This window comes from Lissotriton vulgaris, chromosome 1_1 (assembly GCF_964263255.1).
Source record: "Lissotriton vulgaris chromosome 1_1, aLisVul1.2, whole genome shotgun sequence".
In the NCBI taxonomy this organism is placed as follows: domain Eukaryota; kingdom Metazoa; phylum Chordata; class Amphibia; order Caudata; family Salamandridae; genus Lissotriton; species Lissotriton vulgaris.
The window spans coordinates 1038207379-1038229016 of NC_141685.1; the positions used below are offsets into that span (position 1 = coordinate 1038207379).

The 21638-nt window shown below is 43.2% G+C and overlaps 1 protein-coding gene across 1 annotated transcript; it reads left to right on the top strand.

The window, feature by feature from the left end:
* Window positions 1–294: 294 nt before the first annotated feature.
* On the top strand, window positions 295–17221 carry CALR (calreticulin). The gene is made up of 9 exons (XM_086962224.1): window positions 295–456; window positions 3200–3301; window positions 3740–3943; window positions 4383–4477; window positions 7965–8174; window positions 8422–8535; window positions 11874–12017; window positions 12612–12704; window positions 15994–17221. The coding sequence occupies exons 1-9, from the start codon at window positions 369–371 to the stop codon at window positions 16207–16209; spliced, it is 1266 nt and encodes a 421-aa protein (XP_086818350.1). The 5' UTR covers window positions 295–368; the 3' UTR covers window positions 16210–17221.
* Window positions 17222–21638: the final 4417 nt, after the last annotated feature.

The window sequence follows — 21638 nt, forward strand, 5'->3', positions numbered from 1 at the left end:
TCACGTTAGCCAACCATCGCACGCCTGGTAGGAGGCCCCTGCGTGGTCGGTTGCTATTGGCTTACTAGTCTTCCATTCAGCAGCCAATGGCAAGCAGCCATCTGTGGACTAGGAAAGGACACCTGACGCCGCGTCAGGGTGTTCCTACCGTGCTGTCTATGACTGATTCTGCAATTAACGAATCAACGGGTGAACTGAGGCGAAAGACCAATGAAACTGCCATTCTAGGGCGGATCAGCTTTAGTTCGGTTTAGTTGCACTGTAGGAAGTTATATAAGACTGGTTCGGGAAGGCCCCATGCTCATTCTCTTAAAGGGGTAGGTTCCTCTTTGCACCGGGTGAAGCCGCCACACAGACACCACCCAGCCATGAAGACCGCAGTCTGGCTCTGCGCACTGTTGGCCTTGGCCTATGCCGAGCCTACCGTTCATTTCAAAGAAGAGTTCAGTGACGGAGGTGAGGAGAAATGGTTACTTCATGACAAAAACGGGGGGCATTTGACGGACTGGTCTGGGAGGGCTATTGGTTGTGAGACAGAGAGCTGACAACAGTGAGGCGTTCTGGTGAGTGCATCTTTAGAGCAATGATGGAAGGTATGCATGAATAAGAGTTCGTTCCGTGGCGAAAGACGGCGTGAAAAGGGGCTGGACATGAAAAATGTCAATAAGTATATGTGGAGGGTAAAGGGATATTCGTAACAGGCAAAATGGGAGGTTCGACGACAAAGACGAGGTTGATGAGAATTCGAAATATAAAAGACTATGCGGGTAATAAAATAATATGAGGTCAATCCATTTTGGGAAGTTTTAAAAGGGTGATTGATTATCTGGGCAGATTGAGAGGCTAGGTATTGAGGCATTGCATAGGGTGGAGGAGCCTGGCTGAAGGGGGAAACGGTTGTCTTATGTTGAGTATGTCCGAGGTATTAACGGTATGTCTGGGAAGGCATCAGGACAAGGTGAATGAGCGATGGGGGTGTTTAGCAGTAGTTTAGTCTAGGGGAGACTACAAAAAGGATAGAGATAGTTGTATAGAAAAATGACACCAATGGAGGACGTTGATCAGAAGGAGACGAAAGGAGTGAAGAGGCTGAGAAGAATGTATATTGATAAAACAAACTAACTTTGTAAGTTGAGCTGTCGTGGTATGTGTTGTACATCGAAGTATCCTGTCATCTATGGCCATCTTATTTACAACAGTATGCTTAGGTAGAAAGCAGCGGGTACCTTAACAGAATGCGGGTGCATAGTTATCACGTCAAAATACGGGTCTGTTTTTTTGTTAATGGGATCCACGTGATATGTAACAAAAGGTAATGTGGTGAGGCGATGTCCACCGAGTAGAGTTTATGGGGGAAGTTATGGTTATGGGCTTCATGGGTGTGACATACGTGGAAGGGGTGATCTTAATAGGCGCAAGGCTTAGGAATTTTGTAGGAGCAGACACATTATTTGGAGAGAAAAACATGGCTTCCAAACGCGTTAAAGGGGCCGACGAGGATATCTGTCTATAATAGTAGCGAGGAACTTGTACAAACCCAACTGGGAGACTTGGTAGACAAGAAGAGGGACGAGTATAGAAAATGGACCGGAAAAGCTGGGGATGTGGGATCGGAGAACAAGGGTATGGAAACTGAAAGCCGAATTGGTTATCTCGGCTTAAGCAGTTGGTTAAATTGTTATGAAGGTCGTGAATTAAGTTTTGTGCTGAACGCTTGGGTGGGTGATAGTAGCATGTGTGTTGCTTCTGGAGAAGTCACTTTAGTTTCCCTGTGGGGTAATTCTATTAATTTTCCATGTCTGGGTCACGGAGTAAGGGTGTGTCCTAGAAAAGGATGACAACTCCCCGCATGAATGTAATTTGAGTCCCGGGCCAGCTGTCTAGAGACTTGTCCAGCCCAGACAGATTTTTAGGGTGACATTTAGGGAGCCGTTGGAAAATGTATACTTCTCTGTGGGACTTGGCTATTTATTATGAAGTGATATAATACCCGAAGTTTTGTTCTGGTGTATATATCAATTTGGAGGGTGGCATCGTGCTTCCCGTATAACCCCCCAGCTGTTTCATGTTTGCAGTAGGTCTACTAAAGACTCGCATGGTTCGAATAGTCCTGCAATTTAGCGCTTGCTCTGATAACTACAGTAGAGTCTGGAAGACCGACTGCCTATTGTCTTAAATTAAAATGTGTGTGTGTATATATATATATATATATATATATATTTCGTTTGATAACTCGTGGTGTTTTCACGTATATAATTGTTTGCCTTTGTCAACAATGACAGTCCTAACTTTTAGATATGTCGCGACATGGACCAATTCGCAGGGTATGAACAGGGCGTTTTTTTAAGTGTTCTCTTCAGTTTATACCCGTGACCAATTTGTTCAGCCCTCTGCCGCAAATATAACCACCTCTAGTTAGCCTCGATATGGCTTGTTGCCACGGTTACCTGGTGCTATTTAGGATGAATCTGGCCTAAAACATGGACTATGACCAAATGGCTCTTCTTTTGTGGTTTGTTTGATATCTTGTCACACTGAATTCTTTCCATGTGGGGTACCAAGCTCTTAAAAGTACAGTAATTGAGAAAACATGAACCGATGCCCAATAATATCTTCCCCATTTGGTTTCAGGGATGCTTCATTGAGTGATAAGCATTCACACTGTCCTTTGAAAATAAAACGACACCTTTTTTGCTGGTGTTATTAATCATCTGCGTAGTAAGGAATACATGTCACAAATTACAATGGGCTGTTGATGATTTTTCTGGGACTGTTATCTTTAACTTAAGTTCCTCCTCCAAGGGGAAACTTAAACTTTTAGCTGAACTCGTGGACTCCTCAAATTGTACAAGGCTCCCATCTAAACACTTAAACCCGAGGAAGCGGCCAGTGAGTTGCCGACAACGTATTTTCTTAATTGCAGCAATATAATTGGGCGGGGTAGCATTGCCACGATTCATTTCAGGATTCACATGTTCAGTACAAACATGTTCAGTACAAACATGTTCGGTGAACTTGGGTGAGCAGAGTGAAATTCGTTCTTTCAAACTTGGATGTCTCTTTGGATATCGTTGTGCGATATTTTGGAGCAAGTACACCAGAGGTGAACGGAGAGTTTAGAAGTTAACATTTTTCAGAATCTTTTCTTTGTTCGAGAGCAACTCTTCCCTAATCTTTAAACACCCTCTTCCTTATGCAGATGCCTGGACGTCAAGATGGGTGGAGTCGAAACACAAATCAGACTATGGCAAGTTCAAGCTGAGCGCTGGCAAGTTCTACGGGGATGCTGAGAAAGATAAAGGTGAGCATCTGGTGGTTGTGCCTGGATTTAACCTGGAGAATGGCACGATTGTCACATTTGAATGGCTAAGGAAAGTGACGCTGTAGATTTTAGCCATAGACGGGTGTTGGTAATTGTTTAGATGCAAAAACAGTTGATGGACAGAATATGCTTCTACCAGTGCACCTTCATTGTGAGTCTTGCACAGTTCTGCCAATATGTAAAACAAAAGTGGCTTGAGAATGCATTCACACCCGACTCTATCGTTTCGCCTCTATTCCTTGCAGCACACCTGTCAGTAAGTTTTATGTTCAGTAAGCAATTTCAATGCCATGATTATCTAATTAATGCGTCTTCAGTGTGTCTGCAGGTTAGTCATAATTTACATGAGTTGTACAGTGTTGGCATTTGTGCCCATCCTGCTTACACCCAAACTTGATGCACGATTTTCTTCTTCAGGTCTCCAGACAAGCCAGGATGCCCGTTTCTACGCGCTATCAGCAAATTTTGATTCTTTCAGCAACAAGGACAAGACGCTTGTGATCCAGTACACCGTGAAACATGAACAGAATATTGACTGTGGTGGAGCCTATGTCAAGGTCTTCCCCTCTAGCCTGGACCAAGCCGCCATGCACGGTGACTCACAGTACAACATCATGTTCGGTGAGTTAGCTTGTGTCCATGTCTATCGACTGGATTTTAAAAGTAGTCTTTTTAACATTAACATTTATAAGAAGAAAAAAAACAAGCATGCAGTTGGTTGTGGATCTAGCTTTTGGCTAGAATTTCGAACTATTGGAGATATGGTTTTAATATTTGGCTTTGATGGGCCTTGCTTACTGAAATGACCTCTGCAGTTCTGAGAGTTCCAGGATGTCTTGAGCTGAATCTTGGTAAATCTTTCGATGTTGCCTTTACTTTTCTGCCTGCTTTTTGGTTTGTGGTAAGCCTTTTGCGTGCACTCATACACACACTCTGGGTATGAGACTGGATTAGCAGTGCGTCCCTGAAATGGCATGGCCAGGGCGTGGTGTATTTGAATACATATATTAGTGTTGAGCTCAGGTTTGTAAAGTTTTCAAAATGTCTTCCGTTGCTACAGGGCCTGACATCTGTGGACCTCCGACCAAGAAAGTACATGTGATCTTCAACTACAAGGGCAAGAATGTGCAGATCAACAAGGACATCCGCTGCAAGGTGAGTGTCTGGGACTATGCCCAGTATCTCATCTAGCTTTCAGTGAGGCTTGATAACCAGTGAAGTACATAAGTCCTGACATCTTACAGAGATTTGCATGCTTTTGAAAGATTTCTAAACGTGTGGCACTTTGAAGTTTGGAGGTAGTTTAAAACTTTGCACATCTATGAAAGTTGTCAACAGAGGGCAGGTAACGTTTTGTTACACATTTTTGCAACACATTTAAAAAAAAATTATTTTAAACTGTGCTGCCTTGATAGCTGTCACATTGTCAAACTGGATTCAGAGCCGGGTCCTCAACCGTAGACAACATCACTGCCCTTTCTTATCTGGCCCACCAAGCTCGGTTGCGAAAGAGTCTACCTTTATTCGCCTGTTTTATCGACTACTCTGCAGCGTTTGATGGGGTAGACTGTGCTATCCTATGGAGAAAGCTGGCCCAATGGAACATCAATCCAACCCTATTAAGAGCAATCCAATCGTATCAAAAAACGTGGGTCCGAATTAAACTCTCAAGCGATTTCGCATCTGAGAAGATTGACACGGATCGAGGGTTAAAACAGGGGTGCGTTCTAGCACCTCTGTTGTTCAATATATATACAGCAGACATGGAGATAGCCTTGTCCGGGGCAGCCCTAGCTACTCCAAGGATTGGTGGAACTAAAATCCAGTTTATGCAATATGCTGATGATCTGGTACTTCTGGATCATACCAAGATTGGCTTGCAAAAGGCGCTGACCGCAATGGCAACTTACAACGATAAGAACCGGTTGGTAGTTAACTCCTCCAAGTCAAAGATAGTAATTTTTGGCCATTATCCAAACAAAAAACTAGCCAAATGGAGGCTTGGCCATCTGACGTTGGAAAGCACACAGCAATACACTTACTTAAGTGTCTGCTATCACGAGTCGGGGCGTTCTGGTGCCCATCTAAAGAAAATCCAAAGTATAGGGAAGACTATCACCTATGCGCTCTGCAAACTACAAGCCACTCTACATAGCCCAACGACAATGGCTATCCAAAGAGTTCTCAAGGCAAAACTAATGCCGGCCCTCAATTACGCCCAACAAGCGTTCCCGGGTAAACTTAATAGGGAACTGGAAAAAATCAACTGCAGAGCTTATAAGAAATTATTCTCACTACCGACGTGCACCAGAAACGCCCTCGTCCGCCTAGAATTTTCGCTTAACCAACAAAAACTGGAAGAGATGGCTGCCCTGTGTAAATGCCCTGTGTAAATATTACTCTCTCATTATAGCGGCACAAGACAAGTCACTGAAGGCTGTTCTGAAATACGTTTTTACGGAACCCTTGGTCAACCACCTTCACCATGGCGAAAGAACTCCTCAATCTCGCCACCGATCATTGGAACCCTGAGCTAGGTAATTATGCAGCAATTAAAAATGCCATCAAAAAACAAGTCCGTATCCGTTCCCCGGAAATGGATACGGAGTCACTGGCAAAACGAGGTTTCCATGAGTCCCTATGCCTGCCGCACACAGTGCATAATCCCAAACACCATCTCAAACAGGCGGTGGGCCGCCCTGCCCTTCACATGATCTTAGCCTACAGATTACACCCTCTGCCTATTAAAGAACTATACGCTCTCGAACTGACAGGTCGGGGAGTTCCAGAATGCAGACTCTGCAATTACAAACGAGAGTCGCTGGCCCATCTATTACTTTTCTGCCCTGCGCGCAGCACGCAACCTTTACCTTAGGCCAATTCTACGACAAATGGGGACACGCACCGCAAAGGAGGCGGTCCATCAACTATTCAAATTGACTATAGTAAAACAAATGGCCTCCTTTGGAAAGTTTATCCAACAGACACGGTCCAAGCTGATGGCTACACAGGGCATAAATGATTAAAGACCTTGCAGTTGTAGGCGGGGCTGCCCTTGCACAGACACCATTCTTTTGAGCTTGCCAGTGCCCGGGATTCACTATACAGACTTATCAGCTGACTAACTTGTTGTTTTAAATCTTTTAAAATTTTGCACTCTGTTTTTAATGTGTTTTTAATGTAATGGTTTTGAGTAACCAAACAAAAAATTCATTCAAGTGTCAAGTGATAGCTGTCACATTGTTTTGCCCTGCATATGAAAATTTAAGAAAAAGACCCTATACTGACCGTGGAAAGGCTAATTATTGGAAATACTGACCTAGATTATTATGGGGGTAATTTATCTTTCACCAAATGTTGTAAACTGTATTTAGAGTTTACTTTTCAACGTGCCATGCAATCCCGGTACCTATTTTTGTAAAGGTACAGCTGAAAACCAAATTCTAGATACACAGAGTATAGAGCCTTGATGCCTGGGGATAGTCAGAGTATAAACTCTAATCAGTATGTCAGGTTTGTGGTCCACAAGGGATAAATCAATACGGTTTCCCTGGAAGCATTGACTAAATAAGTACCACTTTGTATACATGTAAAAGCAACTTGTATGCATGCCTGAAAATCTGGCTTCGATCCAACTTTTCACCTACATATGATACTCCTGCTTTGGCCTTTCCAGTGCTAGAAACACAGGGTTAATGCACCAGAATTTAAACATCTGCTGTCTACAGCAAATGCAGAAGTCTTGCGTTCCGTCACTGAGCGCCTTGTATTTGATCTACTGTACATACAGTAGTCTTGGCGTCATTGTGCGGCCTAAATTAATGAATCCAGGTGGGTCTTGACAGATGAAATTGACATAGGCTTCTTCCCCCAGGAGTGAGATACTTAAGTCTGCCAAGAGACTATGGGAATCGCTGATACTGCACAACAACTCTAGAGTGAATTTTATTTTCTGGGCAACTAACCTCTGCTTTAGCTGTGGACGAGGTGGAAGGACCTAGGCTCTGTTTTTGTGAACTGTCAAAGGCTTTATAATGAGTTGCTTGTGTTGCATTTATACCACCCTGAGGTAGTTTCAGCAGTCTCATTCGGCTTTAACAGTAAAAGATACAAGAGTGCAGTTGCATTAAACATTTTTTTTTTATTAGTTTTCGGCTGTGCTCCACGGTGCTTTAGAAGTGCTGTAGAGTTAAAGTATGACAGCCCATTGGATACTTTGCTTGCTCAGTTAAGTTAAATTGATAAACTCGCTGCTTGTGCCAGAGGCTCTTAACGAGTTCAAATTAAAACTGGTCGAGTCCACTGTTAGTGGTTTATCTTAACCTACTCACCTTAGTTTACCAGTCTTACCAGATGGCTCGCCGTTAACCGGCAAAGCGAATTCTAGTCTCGAGATTTTATTTCGAAAATAAATCTTTGTATATTTGTTCTGGTTGCTGCTTTTGAATACATTGAACTGAGGCTTTAGATTAGTGACTTGTAAAATGCAGGATTTTAGATATGGTGTGGTTCCTGATAATAGTGACTGTCAATAACTCTTTTTGCTTACCACCCCTATCTGCTAGAACACTGGTTCCAGACATCATACTCTGCGGGTTGCACATCTGTTGCTGATCACCTACTTTTTACCTCTTTATGGCAGGACGATCAATATACACATCTTTACACTCTCATTGTGCGCCCCGACAACACATATGAGGTGAAAATTGACAACAGCAAGGTGGAGTCTGGCAGTCTGGAGGAGGATTGGGACTTCCTTCCTCCCAAGAAAATCAAGGACCCAGAGGCCAAGAAACCTGATGACTGGGATGAGCGCTCCAAGATTGACGACCCTGAAGACACAAAGCCAGAGGTTTGTTACTTTATTTTCGAATCTGATAAGTCTGCATATGGAATTCCCGTAAACCCCCCCCCCTTCCCCAGCAGTTGTTTGTGTCCGCACTGACATGGAACTTAAATGCCCAATACATGTGCTGTGCTTGAAACCACCTTAGTGGATGGTTCTAATGTAGTGAACTTCAAAAGCAGAACTAAGTTTGACAGTTGCAGTACTTGGCCGGAGTGTGGAGTTGACCTTTTTGCTTCGGATTTCTGCTTAGGATTGGGAAAAGCCAGAACACATTCCCGATCCTGATGCCGTGAAACCAGAAGATTGGGATGAGGAAATGGACGGCGAATGGGAGCCTCCTGTGATTCAAAACCCAGAGTACAAGGTAAGCCCACGTCTCAATGTGCATTACTCCCCCTGAGCCTTCAGACTTTGCTCTAGAAATCGTTCTTTAAATGCGTCCATTAAAAAAAAAGAATAGTCCTTAGTTCAGAAGTCTTCAAACTTTTGGATGCCGAGACCCCCCTGTCAACATTTTCAAGCGTAAGGACCCCCTCCTGACAAAAATGTCTAAACCTCTAGGTTATGAGGAAGGTGAGGACCAAATTATGTGACGGGCTTGACTAAATTGTGTGAGTAGAAAATGTAAATAATGTTTTGTGATGCTGCGTATTTTGGGGTAGTATTGCTTTATTTAGAATTTTTTAAAACACAGTAATACTAAGGAAAGATTTCACCCCATCAGTACCAGTTTATAACCAACATACAGCAATTAACATCAGCAAGATGTCTAGTCAACCTCTGTGAAGGGCCTCCCAATCCGCAGGAATATGCGCTGCCACATTAGAAGCTCACCTGGCCATGGCCGGGAGCAGCAAGGGTGCATTCAAACCTTGGCGGTCTTGTGCAGAGTTAAGCAGTTTACCCATGCCCCTTTCCTCTCACCCCCTTCCTTCCATCTCTTCTCTCCCAACCCCAGATCCCCCTCACATTGCAGGCAGATGGTTATTAGCCCCAGGACACCTTTTGGTAACAGTAGCGCACTACAAATTTAAATAATAGGCAGAAGCAGGGGGATCCACTAGACCCAAACTTCGGGGAGGGGGTTAACACTCCCAGCCAGGGCTTGTCCAAGCACTGGTCGCACACGGTGCAACAGTCTTTCCACCTTCTCCATGAATTCCCTCACTACTAATCACCAACAATACACCTCATCTCTCTATAGCACATGTCTGACAAGCATTTCATTTTTTTATAGCGCTACTCATAGTTTACTCACACTCAGTTCTGTGATCTGCATGGGACATCTTCTTTGTACCAGGCACTTTAACCTTCTGCATTGTGTGGATCACAAGAGTGCCCATGTGACTGCACGGTGAGCAATGCAACAGTGTGAGAGCAGGGTAAAAGGAGTAACTGCAGGGTGAGTGAGGTGACCATATGAATTTGGGTTCAGCTGTAAGTGCAGAGTGGGACAAATTAGTGCATGGTTAGTGATGGCCTTGTTTGAGTGAGCTACAGATGGAGCAGTAAGGGGGGGGACAGGTGAGTGAAGTGTCACATGAGTGCAGGGTGAGAAGTGTGCTCGTGTGACTGCAGGGTGAGGTACAGAGTGAACAATGCAAGCACATTTTTAGTGCAGTGATCACTGTGAGAGCAGGGTGAGTGGGTGAATGTTGAGTGCATGGTGATCAGTGTGAGTGCATGGTGATCAGTGTGAGTGCATGGTGATCAGTGTGAGTGCATGGTGATCAGTGTGAGTGCAAATAGTGAGTGCAGGGTGATCGCTGTGAGTGCAGGGTGAACGTGAAAGTGAAGGCGAGAATGAGAAGTGAGTAGTCTGAAAGCAGGGTGCATTCCCAGAAACTTGAAGCGTAGGGTTTCAGATAGAAGTTAAACTATTGCTACAATGACATTAATCAGGGATCGAGGGAGGAGGAAATAAATAATGTGCTTATCCTGTAACAAACTTCCAGTCTAATGATTAGGGTTACCAGCTCATTATTTTGATGGCCCAGAAAAAAGCAGTCACCTACAGCTGTATTTTTTGCACTTATCTGTGAATACCTAGAACAGCAAATATGAATAGAAAGCACTTTTAATTGTTTTCTAGGGATGCCTCAATGACCCATGACTAATAATTAACCCTTTCGATGCTGATGACGAGCTCAGCTCGTCATCACCCACGGGTGTCGTGTGCTGATGACGAGCTGAGCTCGTCATAGTGCCACTAAAATGGCATTTTCCAGCACACAGCGGGAAAACGCCTAGCAGCCAAGAGGTTAAAGAGACTAAAGATAGAAAAGTCACATAACTAATACATACTTTTTTATTTATAACTCAATTTAGTGTCAAGCGCAGGTCCCTGCAGGATCTTTAAACACATAGCAGGCATGTTTCTTTTGGCAACCCACCTTTATATTTCTTTTCATTAAATGCATTCTCACGCTACATCAGTAAGTGTAAAAATACAAATGTAAGGAATAGGAAGAGTGGGGGCCCAGGGGGTACTGGAACCATAAAAAAACGAAGCTTTGGTAATCCGTTAACAAAGGCATGTAAATATGCTAATGGTCTTTAAAGACCTGTGAAAAACTTGGGCCAGAGATAAGACTCCAGACACTGCCCAGCCGAGGCCCCAGGAGCGTGAGCTGCTCTGCAGCAGCCAGGGCTGAGACACAGGATGGGGGAGGAGGGGGGGGGCTGAAGCCCTGGAGGCCATGGCAGAAGTGACACTGTGAAGACCCCCTTTGCATCGCTCCACGGCCCCCCTGGGGGTCGCGCCCCACAGTTTGAAGACCCCTGCCTTAGTTTAATAGTAAGCAGTCTGGACCAGATAGTATTCATGGGATGCTGTCTCTATGGACCCCCTATTTTGCAGATAGTGCTGCACCTTGGTTTGCTGCCTTGGAGCTGCGGGTTGTGCAGGCTTCTGGAGTCCATTGTTATAAAATGGCAAGTGAGCATACATAATGAGTTGCCTGCATAACCATTCTAGTGTCACTAGGGAGAAATAGGTGCGATTTAGTTATGGTCTTCAATTCACACCTTAGGGTGGACTTCCACCACTTGCTGTCTCACCTAAAAAGTGAATTTACTCTGAGCTTTAATATTAGGTGTTTATATTACCCAGCTGTGTATTCCTTCGAGAAGGATAGAGAGCGAATTTCTTGGAAGTAAAGCATATAGCTCTGCGGGCGGAAGTGAATCACTTGCTGTGCTATTGTGCTGGTTTTTTTTTTTAACTGACCTACTGCTTCCTTTCTTCACCCCTTGCACACGGACTGAATAGGATTATCTTTTGTAGCAGGAATCCACTTTGTGAGCTGCAGGTTTCACAAAGGCATAATGTAAGAAGTGGGTGCTGAGCCTTTGATAGTGTCTTGCAGTGCTCAAATTTACCTGCTGGTTGCACAATATGTTCTGCAGTTGTAATGCAAATCCTAACCGAATTTGGTAAGCTGATTCAGAGTCTTGATGCTGGCCAAATTGCAGACAAGAACGGCTTGCAACCTGGTGAGACTTTGTAGCGCTTGACCAACCTTATCGGGCGCACCCTTTCACCTCCCTCTTCTGAATTTTTCCACTTTGGTGGTCGGCTCAATTCCGGCACTAGTGTTGCAGAAGACTAGATCAGAACCGAAGTTTTTGAAGGTGTGTAGGTCACACACCTTGTGGGTTGCTCGTGTGTAATGCTGACCTGTGTTTGTGTTTTCCCCCCAGGGTGAATGGAAACCCAAGCAAATCGACAACCCGGATTACAAAGGGAAGTGGGTGCACCCTGAGATCGACAATCCAGAGTACGTGGAGGAGCCCAACCTGTACCTGTATGACAGCTTTGCTGCCATCGGCCTTGAACTGTGGCAGGTGAGAACATATGCACTTTTTAGCTGTACAGCCCTAGTGGACGACTGGGAGATGCTCCCTCGCAGTAGCTAAGCAAGGCATCCAGTTCCTGTCTGGGCCCATGCAAGTGCTAAAACGTCCTTCAAAACTGCGATGACCTCAGCAGTCCACCACAGGATTCCGAACACAGCAATCCCAATGCATTCAATCCCGACCTATCATCTAATGTTGTATTCCAGTACAACCCACTGAATGCTGTACCAAAGTTTCATAAACATTCTATGCATCACTCCACTTTTCCAGACTCTCCTACCACACCATCTCATTCCTTCCACTTCAGAACCCATTACTGTTCCAGTGCTTTGACACTTATACAACCGTGAGTGCACCTCGATCCAACACATTCTGCACCCTTGTTTCACTATGAACACTACACCACTGGACCAGTACACCTCCTTTCAAAGTAGCAAAATAACCCCAATTGAAACCTTCTGACTGATTAATGGATGCCGGTTGCTCCCTCTGCCTGGATGTTTGTCCTTGACAATCCTTACCCGCAGCAGTATGCCATGTGTGGTCCAGTCTCAGGCTGCATTAACGGTTTTGTCTTTTCAGGTCAAGTCTGGCACCATCTTTGACAACTTCCTCATAACTGACTGCGAGAAGCATGCTGAGGAGTATGGCAATGAAACATGGGGGGCAACAAAGGTAATATTCAGACTTGCGGTGTGAGCTTTATTAAAAAAAAAAAATTAGCATTTCATATGTCCGCAAAGGGCCAAGATGTGACGAACTTTGGCAGTCGCACAAAAATGACAGTGGCCTACACAGGACCGCAGATCACAACCAGCTGAGTTGTTTGAAAGACATGTAACTGAGAAGAGCATCCACCTTAGAAGTGCGAGGCATAAACTAAGTATCCGAAGCAGAGTCCAAGAAGAAAGGAAAATTGAACTTTATAGCTCTCTTCAAAAGTTTCAAAATGAGGAATCTGAGGCGGTTGTAGACAAGCCGCAAAAGTGGAAAGATGTTGTGCATCACTACTACAGTGGCGTTGAGTGATCTTCTGCCATATTGTGTTAATCTTATCCCAAGGCTAAGGGCAACGTTTCTAAATGCGCACTCTGTGGTTGGGGGCAGGGGGCTGTGAAAACTTTATAGTCTGACTAATGCGCTATCAGGTACACCCGGAGTTTCTAAACAAATTGGTCCAGCCTGGTTCTCTGATACTTCCAGAATACAGACAGGACAACATCAACAGTTACTTACTGTTCTACCCGAACCAACATTGCACTCTAAGCACTTGTTTTTTCTCTTGTGAGCCGTAGATGGCTTTCTGAAGAAAAGCCAAGCAGATGGCTTGCAACTTCAACTCTATCGGTAGTGACATAGCAAACAGAAGTTTGAGGAAGGTCTGTTTTAATGAGAGCATGCCTTAAGAATGAAGTATATCGATGTAGTCCGGATTATCGTCAGTGCCCAATTTATTTTTTTGTATTCTGCATTTGTTCTCCATAAGGTTCTTGTTCATAGCGTCTAGTCTGAACACAGTCCAGTGTCTATCACAATCTTTGATGGCATCTTTATTCTTTTTCCACTAGAAGCAGAAATTTACATTTCAACCATCTTCTACTACGAAGCTAAAAGATTACCTCAATCAATCAGGGAGTTTAAAGTGCGCTACTCACCCGTGAGGGTCTCAAGGTGCTGGGTAGGGGGGGTGTGCATCTCAGAGTCAGCTGAAAAGACAGGCATTGAGGCTCTTCCTGAAGGTGTGCAGAGTAGGGGAGCATCTGATGACGGAGAGCTTGTTCCAGGCTTTGGCTGCGATGTAGGAGAAGCCTCTTCCACTTGCTCTCGTTCTGCAGATGCGCAAAGTTTGTTAGGGTGGGGTTGTCTGAGCGGAGGTTTCTTTTGGGAATGTGAAAGGAGACTCTTTCATTGAGTTAACTGGGTCTGGTGTGGAGGGATTTGAATGTCTTGGTGAGTAGCTTTTAGGTTACACTTCTCTACGGGGAGCCAGTGGAGGTCTTGTAGGTGTTGGGTGATGTGCGCCTGTTGTGTGATGCCGAGGACGAGTCTGGCCCCAGTGTCCTGGATGGTCTAGAGTTTGCGTAGCAGGGATTTGTTGAATCCAGCATAGAGGGAATTTCCTTAGTCCAGTCTGCGTGTTTTGAGAGCGTTGGTGACAGTCTTTCTGGCTTCTGGGGAGATCCACTTTCAGGTCTTGAGGAGGATGTGGCTGTTGAAGCAGGTGGTGGAGGCGACTGCGTTGATCTGGCTGGTCATGGTGAGGGAGGAGTCTAGTATGATGCAGAGGTTCCGGCCATGGTCCGTGGGGGTAGGGGCTGGCAGAGGGTGGCAGGCCACCAGGTGTTGTCCCAAACTGAGAGGGTGGGTCCAAGGACGAGGACTTCTGTCTTATCCGAGTTGAGTTTCAATTGGTCTTCGTGGCCCTCCATTACTGGCTGCTTATTAAATGTTTGATTACAGTTTTCTAGAAAACAAAGATTTTGACCTGAAATTTGATGTGTAAACTAAATGGAACCGAAGAATCATTTGGAAAAAAATCAGCTGTATAGATGCATTAACTGCAATCTAGGCAGTTGTTAAGATCGTTTTTTCAGTATAGCCACAAGGTATGTTAATGACTCCCGTTCGGATTTGTCATAAGTACATTTCAGGCATGGTCCTGGCCCCTGGTGGAGTAGCGTTCGAGATTTCTAAAAGTAAAGTGACCTAAGCATGCAGAAAGATTGTAGGTACTGCAAGCAGTACTTGGTTAAAAATAAAATCCTAAGCCTTTCCCTATGATCCCCAATCTCCTTTTGTTTTGTGACTAAATGATAGACTGGCCATAAAAAAATGTAACCATGTGGGCTGGTACTCCTCTTGCATTTCATGAAGATAAAGGTAACCGGATCACTTGCTATCATATCCAGATACCCTTTTTGAACGACACTACAAGTCATGTTGACTGAATAAGCCTATTTTATAGGGTGCGAAGCCTGGCCATTGTTATTTGTGATATTAAAGGTATGAAGACCATGCATAAACCGAGTACTAGCTTAAGTTCTATACAGTGAAATACTGCCTAAAACTGTTCGATACTTCTCTCCCATCATAAAGCTAATAAAGTAGAAATCTAGGGGATTCTTTTAAAATATTAAGGAGTATCACATTGAAAGTCTATGGCTTTGACTTTTTTAAAACTTTAGTTAAAAGAATGTTATAGAAACCTGCTATAACATGTCCTTCGGTCTCATCCGCATAAAGGAGGACTCATTTAAATGAAACAATCTAGTTAAATTTGGAAATCTGCACATCCTAAAAGTCAGAATATGGCGCAAAGATTAAGGACAAATTTGGGGTTAAGGTTAGATTCAGGCTTATAGTTAGTAAAGAGACTAAGGTGTGGGGTCTACGTTTGGGTCAGTTAAGGATATGGGGAGGGCATGGTTTGGGTGTAGGGATACCTTTATATTTGGGCACGTTTGGAATCGGAGTTCGTGGTAAGGGTTGGATTAAGGAACTGTTGTTTGAAGGCATATAAAAGGGCAAATTGCTAAAATGTAGTTAAATCAACAAATACTCGTTAGTATCAAAAAAGTGTTTATTCAGTTCAGTTTATTAAAATGTCAGTTTCCTTGCTGGATATACTGCAAAATCTGACTCTCATTGGAATGGTTTTCACATGCAATCAAAAAAATGTACTAAGATAAAAATGTATTTAAACCAAGATTGTCACATTGGGTATGCTTCATATAAGGCAATGCTCATATAGTTGAACAAAATAAATATATATAGTTAGCGATGAAATGAGCTCTCAAAACCCATGCAGGGTGCCAGGAAGTTTGAGGGACGGGTAAAGGGTTGCTGTCTTAGTTTTAGGCCGTTTAATACTCTAGTTTTTGCATGTGGCATGTCAAAAGCGTATTCTACCATAAGGGGTTCGGTCTGTGCCTAATCAATTCTGCTCCCTTTCCCTCTGCAAAAGGATGCTGAGAAGAAGATGAAAGAGCTGCAGGAAGAAGAGGACCGCAAGAAGCAGGAGGAGGAAGACAAAAAGCGCAAAGAGGAAGGCGGCGACGAGCCCGAGGAGGAGGACGATGACGAGGATGAGGCAGGCAAAGTGGATAAAGACGAAGAGGAAGATGAGGAGGAGGAAGACGACGACGATGACAACGAAATCCCGAACAAGGATGAGCTCTAGGAAACGTTGGTGGCTCCAGGAAGCAGTCGCCACCCTGCAAAGCTTGGCTAACCAGAGAAAAGCGATGGGGGAAGAACTAGTAAATGTCTCTATGAGACAAAAGAATATATATTTTTTACTTTTTCCTTTTTCTGTTTTAACCCTATTCCCCAGCAGCTGCATGGCCCTTTTTTCTTTTTACCAGGTTAAAATGTTGTGTTCCCTTTACTTCCCTCTCACGTGGCTAGGAGAGGCTGTCACTCTCTGGGATTCTTATTCAGGTGACCGTGATGACCCCACTCTTAAACGAGCTCAAAAAAGGATTCTTTTTGGTAAAACTACACCTACAGGAAAAGCCAATTGGTTTATTTTCCGTACGCTGTAATCCCGATCCGTCTTTTCTCCTATCCAGACAGGTGCCATGGCTTTAATTCCTGGCTATTTAGGGGCTTTATCAAAAGACAGACTGCACAGTTCTAACGGGAGGCTGCTTTTTGTTCTCGGAGTATTTTGGTTACTTTTTGAGCAAGAGTTTACAGTCCATTTGTTGGGTTTCCTTATACCTTGGCACATAGTATCTTTTTGAGATGGACTATCAATTTCTCACCAGTGTTTATTTCACACCAACAGTATATCATATCACAGTATTTGGGGCGTACCCCTTTGAGTGCCATTCTGTCGTGTTCCGTTTTGGCATTAAAAGGCAGGCGGCAGTACAAAGTTTTGTTTGTAGACTGGGCATCAAGTGACCACTGCTTAGTCTTCTTTGGACTTGTTACGTCCTTGTGGATGCTCTGTTGGTTAGGAAGTACGCACCTTTTGCTGCACCATCAGAAACCATCCATGCAAAGCCAAAAAAAACCCTGGGACAACCCCAGTATTCTGTCAATTTAAAAATATGCCTCCTAGCAGTAAAAGAGGGTTGTGGGGGAAACTGTCCCTTCCTCTTCCCTCACCCCATTATGTGATGTTATGAATGAATTCTGAATGTACAAATGCCAGGAAAACATTTCTATTAAATTAATGTCCATTCTTCCTGTGTTTTGTCTGATTTGTGATAAGATTTTGTAGGAATTTGAAGTGGACAACTGCTGCCATTTTATGTTCATCTAGAAGCCAATTGATTATTATGTCTAATGAATATTTCTCCTCTGAAACTAGCATTGGCACAGATGAAAGGTCTTGCCGTTAGGACCTATTGTCTGTGCCACTGCCTTTTGGTCATGCTGTACAGCATCAGCAAAGATGCAATACAGTGTGGCCAAAAGTAAAAGTGTCATTTTGGTAGTGCACGTTTGAGTGACGTGTATGCGCATGTCAATACGCATGTGCACCTACAAAATATTAAATGTGCCATTTATTTTTTATATATATAGAAGGATTTGTATCCGCTGTCAAGTTCTAGATAAGTTCGCAGTAGGTCTTTTGCAACTGGTCAGCTTGCTCTGTTGTAGGTGTAAGATTGGTATTCTATTATGTGGAGCTATTTGGATGCAATATCCAAGAATGCAATACAGATTCCCCTTTTGTGAGGGCTTACCATAGGGTGATCAGATTCTCAAAACTTAAAACCGGGACAGGTCACAGTCATAGAAGTAGGACTTCAGTTTGCAGTGACCGTTGGCATAAAAGGACTATTTGACGCCTGTCATAAACATAGAATAAGGACTACAATGACAGCCTCCTCCACAGACACCGATGGAAAAATTGCAGTTGACAAATCAAAGGTCTTTTATTGGATGTAACCTTAATTCCGTTTCAACAGACTTTGCCTCAACATTTGCTATAGTTGGTGACCACCCTTGTCTTGAAATTCCAAGTATGTGTTCCTATTAAATAAGTCAAAATACACATGCTGTAGTCTTCAAAACCGCACTCCCCACCCCCCTACATTCAACACAGTTGACTGAAATATAAATAATTGTTGCTTTATCCAAAAAAAAAGTAAGCATGTCAAGACATTATTGATTGAAGAATTGTATAAACGGGTTAAAAATCCACAAAGTAGGACAAAACTGAAAGACCGCTAAAAATGCTGTTTGATTTAAAAGGTCTATTGTTCGGTTGCACAGTACTTATCCGAGGAATAGATTTGTTGCAGCACCATTTTGTTTTGCAGCAACTGATTGTGAAAGTCACTGCAGCTTTGTTCAAAGTTGACCCTTTGATCAGCAATGCTTCGAGTCTCCAGTTCCATTCAGGATCTTTCATCAGTCCATGTGTTATTCATAATGGAGAAAAATCTTTCCACTGGAGCATTAGTTCCTGGAAGACCTAATGCAAACTGAACCATCAGGCCAATGTTTTTAAATGTAAATATTGTGAGTTTGGAAATTGGTGAATATTTCCACCCTACATTCCTCTGCAGGAGAGTTCCGTTTGGTGAGTGTTATCTGCTGTGTATTTTCCTACACCTAGTTTTTGTCAAAAAGCTCCATTTCATCCATCACAAATGTGCTTGATGCATATAGTACAAATAGCAGACACGTTTCATCATTATCCCAGACAGGCCTAGTATCAAGGAGGATCCAGGAAAAAGTATTTTAAGTAATATTTAACAAAAGATTTCACCCTTTGCAGGACTCGTTTATATTTGCATTACAGAAAAAATGCAATAAACAAGTATTGAGGTTATCAATCTAGAAGATGAAAGAAATTAAAATATTACAAATTACTCTACGAAGCATTTTGCAAAAAAAGTTCCTGCATTCACTTAGTACTATTACCAACACAAAAGTAAATGTTTTAGGGAAATTTTTAATGAAGTGAACAATTATTACGAAGGAATTTGTGACTGCATATTGAAACTCTTTGCAACTTTGCACTAAGTATGTTTGTCTCCAGTCAATCCATTCATCTAATTACTCTTATAAGAATCTTGTCTGCACAGTGAGAGAGTTCTATGAACTTCATATCTGCCACAAGGCCTCTTTACATGTGTGACAGACAGCAATCGATTTTTAAGCTAACCGCATGCACGTTATAGGATGTGGGGGTTTTGCTTTAGACCTCAAAACTACTAACTTGCAAAAGTGGCAAAAAAGCTTGCCCCTCGTCCCTATGCCAGAAGCTGAGTAGGGGAAGAGTACTTCAGCATGTACATGTTGTAGGTCACAGCAAGCAGAGCTCTCCTCTGACCCTGTGTATCCCACCCAACCATGTACCACCATGAGAAAACAACCCACAGACGTCTCGCCTCTTCAACATCTCACAGGTACTGAAGATGTAGCAGAAATACCGTAAGATGTAGCAGAAATACTACCCGAGCAGGCATGGAGGCTGCAGTAACTTAATCCCATCAACACTCCTCACACAAGACACCCAATGCTTCCCGCACACTCCCTTCAAACACTTATGCAGCCTCCGGTCTCCCACAGCTCCCAAACAAGGCAGCAGCTGTTGTCCCACACATCGGTGGTTTAATAGAAATAACATATGTCTATTCAATGGAAAAACAAGAGTTTGCAATGCAATAGGTCTCGCATTTACAAGAGTTATTGGCATTGTAAAGGACAATAGCTTAAACTCTCGCATATGCAAGACCTGTTGCATTGCACATGCAGCCGCGTTCGGGCCGCAAACAAACTAAAGGCATGGCCACCACTGCATCAGCGTGGCGTGCTATGAAAATAAAACTTTGGGTTACGAGCGTGCAGGCAGGAGAAAAATATTTAACCTAACAGTGCTTGGAGGCTGTAATTAAAGCCTACAGAGTTACAACACGCGTAACTGGACGTCCTGATGGGAGGTTACAAAATGAGACAAGGTGGTACTAAGGAGAAACTACTAAGCCTATTGACCAATGAAAAGATAAAGTTTTCATAGGACAGTGACTCAAGCCAATGAAAAATATGCATGGAACTTCAAGTAAATACTTGAATTCAGCATGCCTTGCAGAGCAGTGCATGTGCCGCCCAGGCTCGACCTAAAAGAATTGCTCCTAAAATGATAGTGGAAGGACACAAGTACTTTGGCCATGGTCCAAGGGAGGGGTAAACACAAGAAGCGGAAGTAAAGCTCACAGAAGCTAAAAAGTAAGAAGCAACCAAAGGAGAAGAACCATGGCCGAACTGCTAGGGTGGTCTACCTCGAATCTCGTTTAACGGGTTCGTGTGTCGGCAATGACGCTGAACATCCTGTGATTCTGGACAAATCACTTAATCTCCCTGTGCCTAACAAAAATGAATGTGTTCTCATGTACCGCAACAGGTGCTATGTAAAATTACTCTGATACTCTGTGCCGGGTCAAGTTCGTGCTATATAAAAGTCTGTAAAAAAACAATACAGATTAACAATGGTATGTAATTTGTGGGTTCTAAGCCCCTGTAAGATATGTCTGGCAACAGACAGCCTTTGTGATTGCTAGTAGATGAGACTTAAAAAGCACAGTCCATTTGTGTTTTGAACAGTTAAAAATTCAAGAGAAGTATACGCATGGTTAGAGCATCATTCTTCAGACCAACTTGTATAAATAAGAGGTTTAAGAATGCACAGCTTTGTGAAGGGGTGTAATTGGTTGATTTGGGTCATGAGGGCATGTTCATAATCTTTGTTAGTGTGATGGGTATCCAGCCTGGCACACACCCTCGATCAATGAGCTATACTGCCTGGCGTAGCCACCTCCGGGGTGTAGGATAGTTACAGGTTTTCATGTTTCATTTGTCCTTGTTGGCCCCAATTCTGATGTCGCCCAAGGTACCCATATGTCCTAATGTGCATATTGCACTCAATGCCTTTCTCTTGTGCTCTGACAGGATGGCAAACTGTTAATTATGATCCTTTGTACCCCATCGCTCTTAGTATCTTTCAAAAATGTTATTTTGTAATTCAAGTATTTTCAGGGATAATGCTACAATTAATTGATGTTGCAAACCCGAATCTCGGGATTATATATAAGAGGGCTGTATATCTGTGCATTACAGATCTATAGAAAACATGTTTGCTCACCTCTTTTCTTGGTTACTTTACAAAAGTTCGCTTAAAACGATCAGAAATGAGTTACTGTTTACCAAACAAGTGCTTTAACCAACTAAGCCACTGTGCCACCTCTGGGGTGGGTGTGGCACCTTTTACTCGTCCAATGCGTGTGAGCAAAACCGTACTATGAGGTTATAGCCGAAAACAACATTTTACTTGAACTCCCAGCAAGAAGCTATAGAATAATGCCAAAAGAGTGCACAACATTCACAGGAAGTTACAATATGTTCAGCTGAATACTCACAATCCAAAGAAAAATTTACTCGGTTACCTATGAGGCCGATAGATTAATTCCTATTACTTGTATATACACACATGTACAAGAACTCCATCTCACAAAAGTATTTATTCACAAGATCGTTTCTTTGATGCAAATATTGCTTCCGCTTTTAAGGAAGAAAAAGACTGTTGCTCGGCTTCTCAGCAATGCACGTGTTATCTTTCCAAACACAGTGATTGAACACCTTACGCTA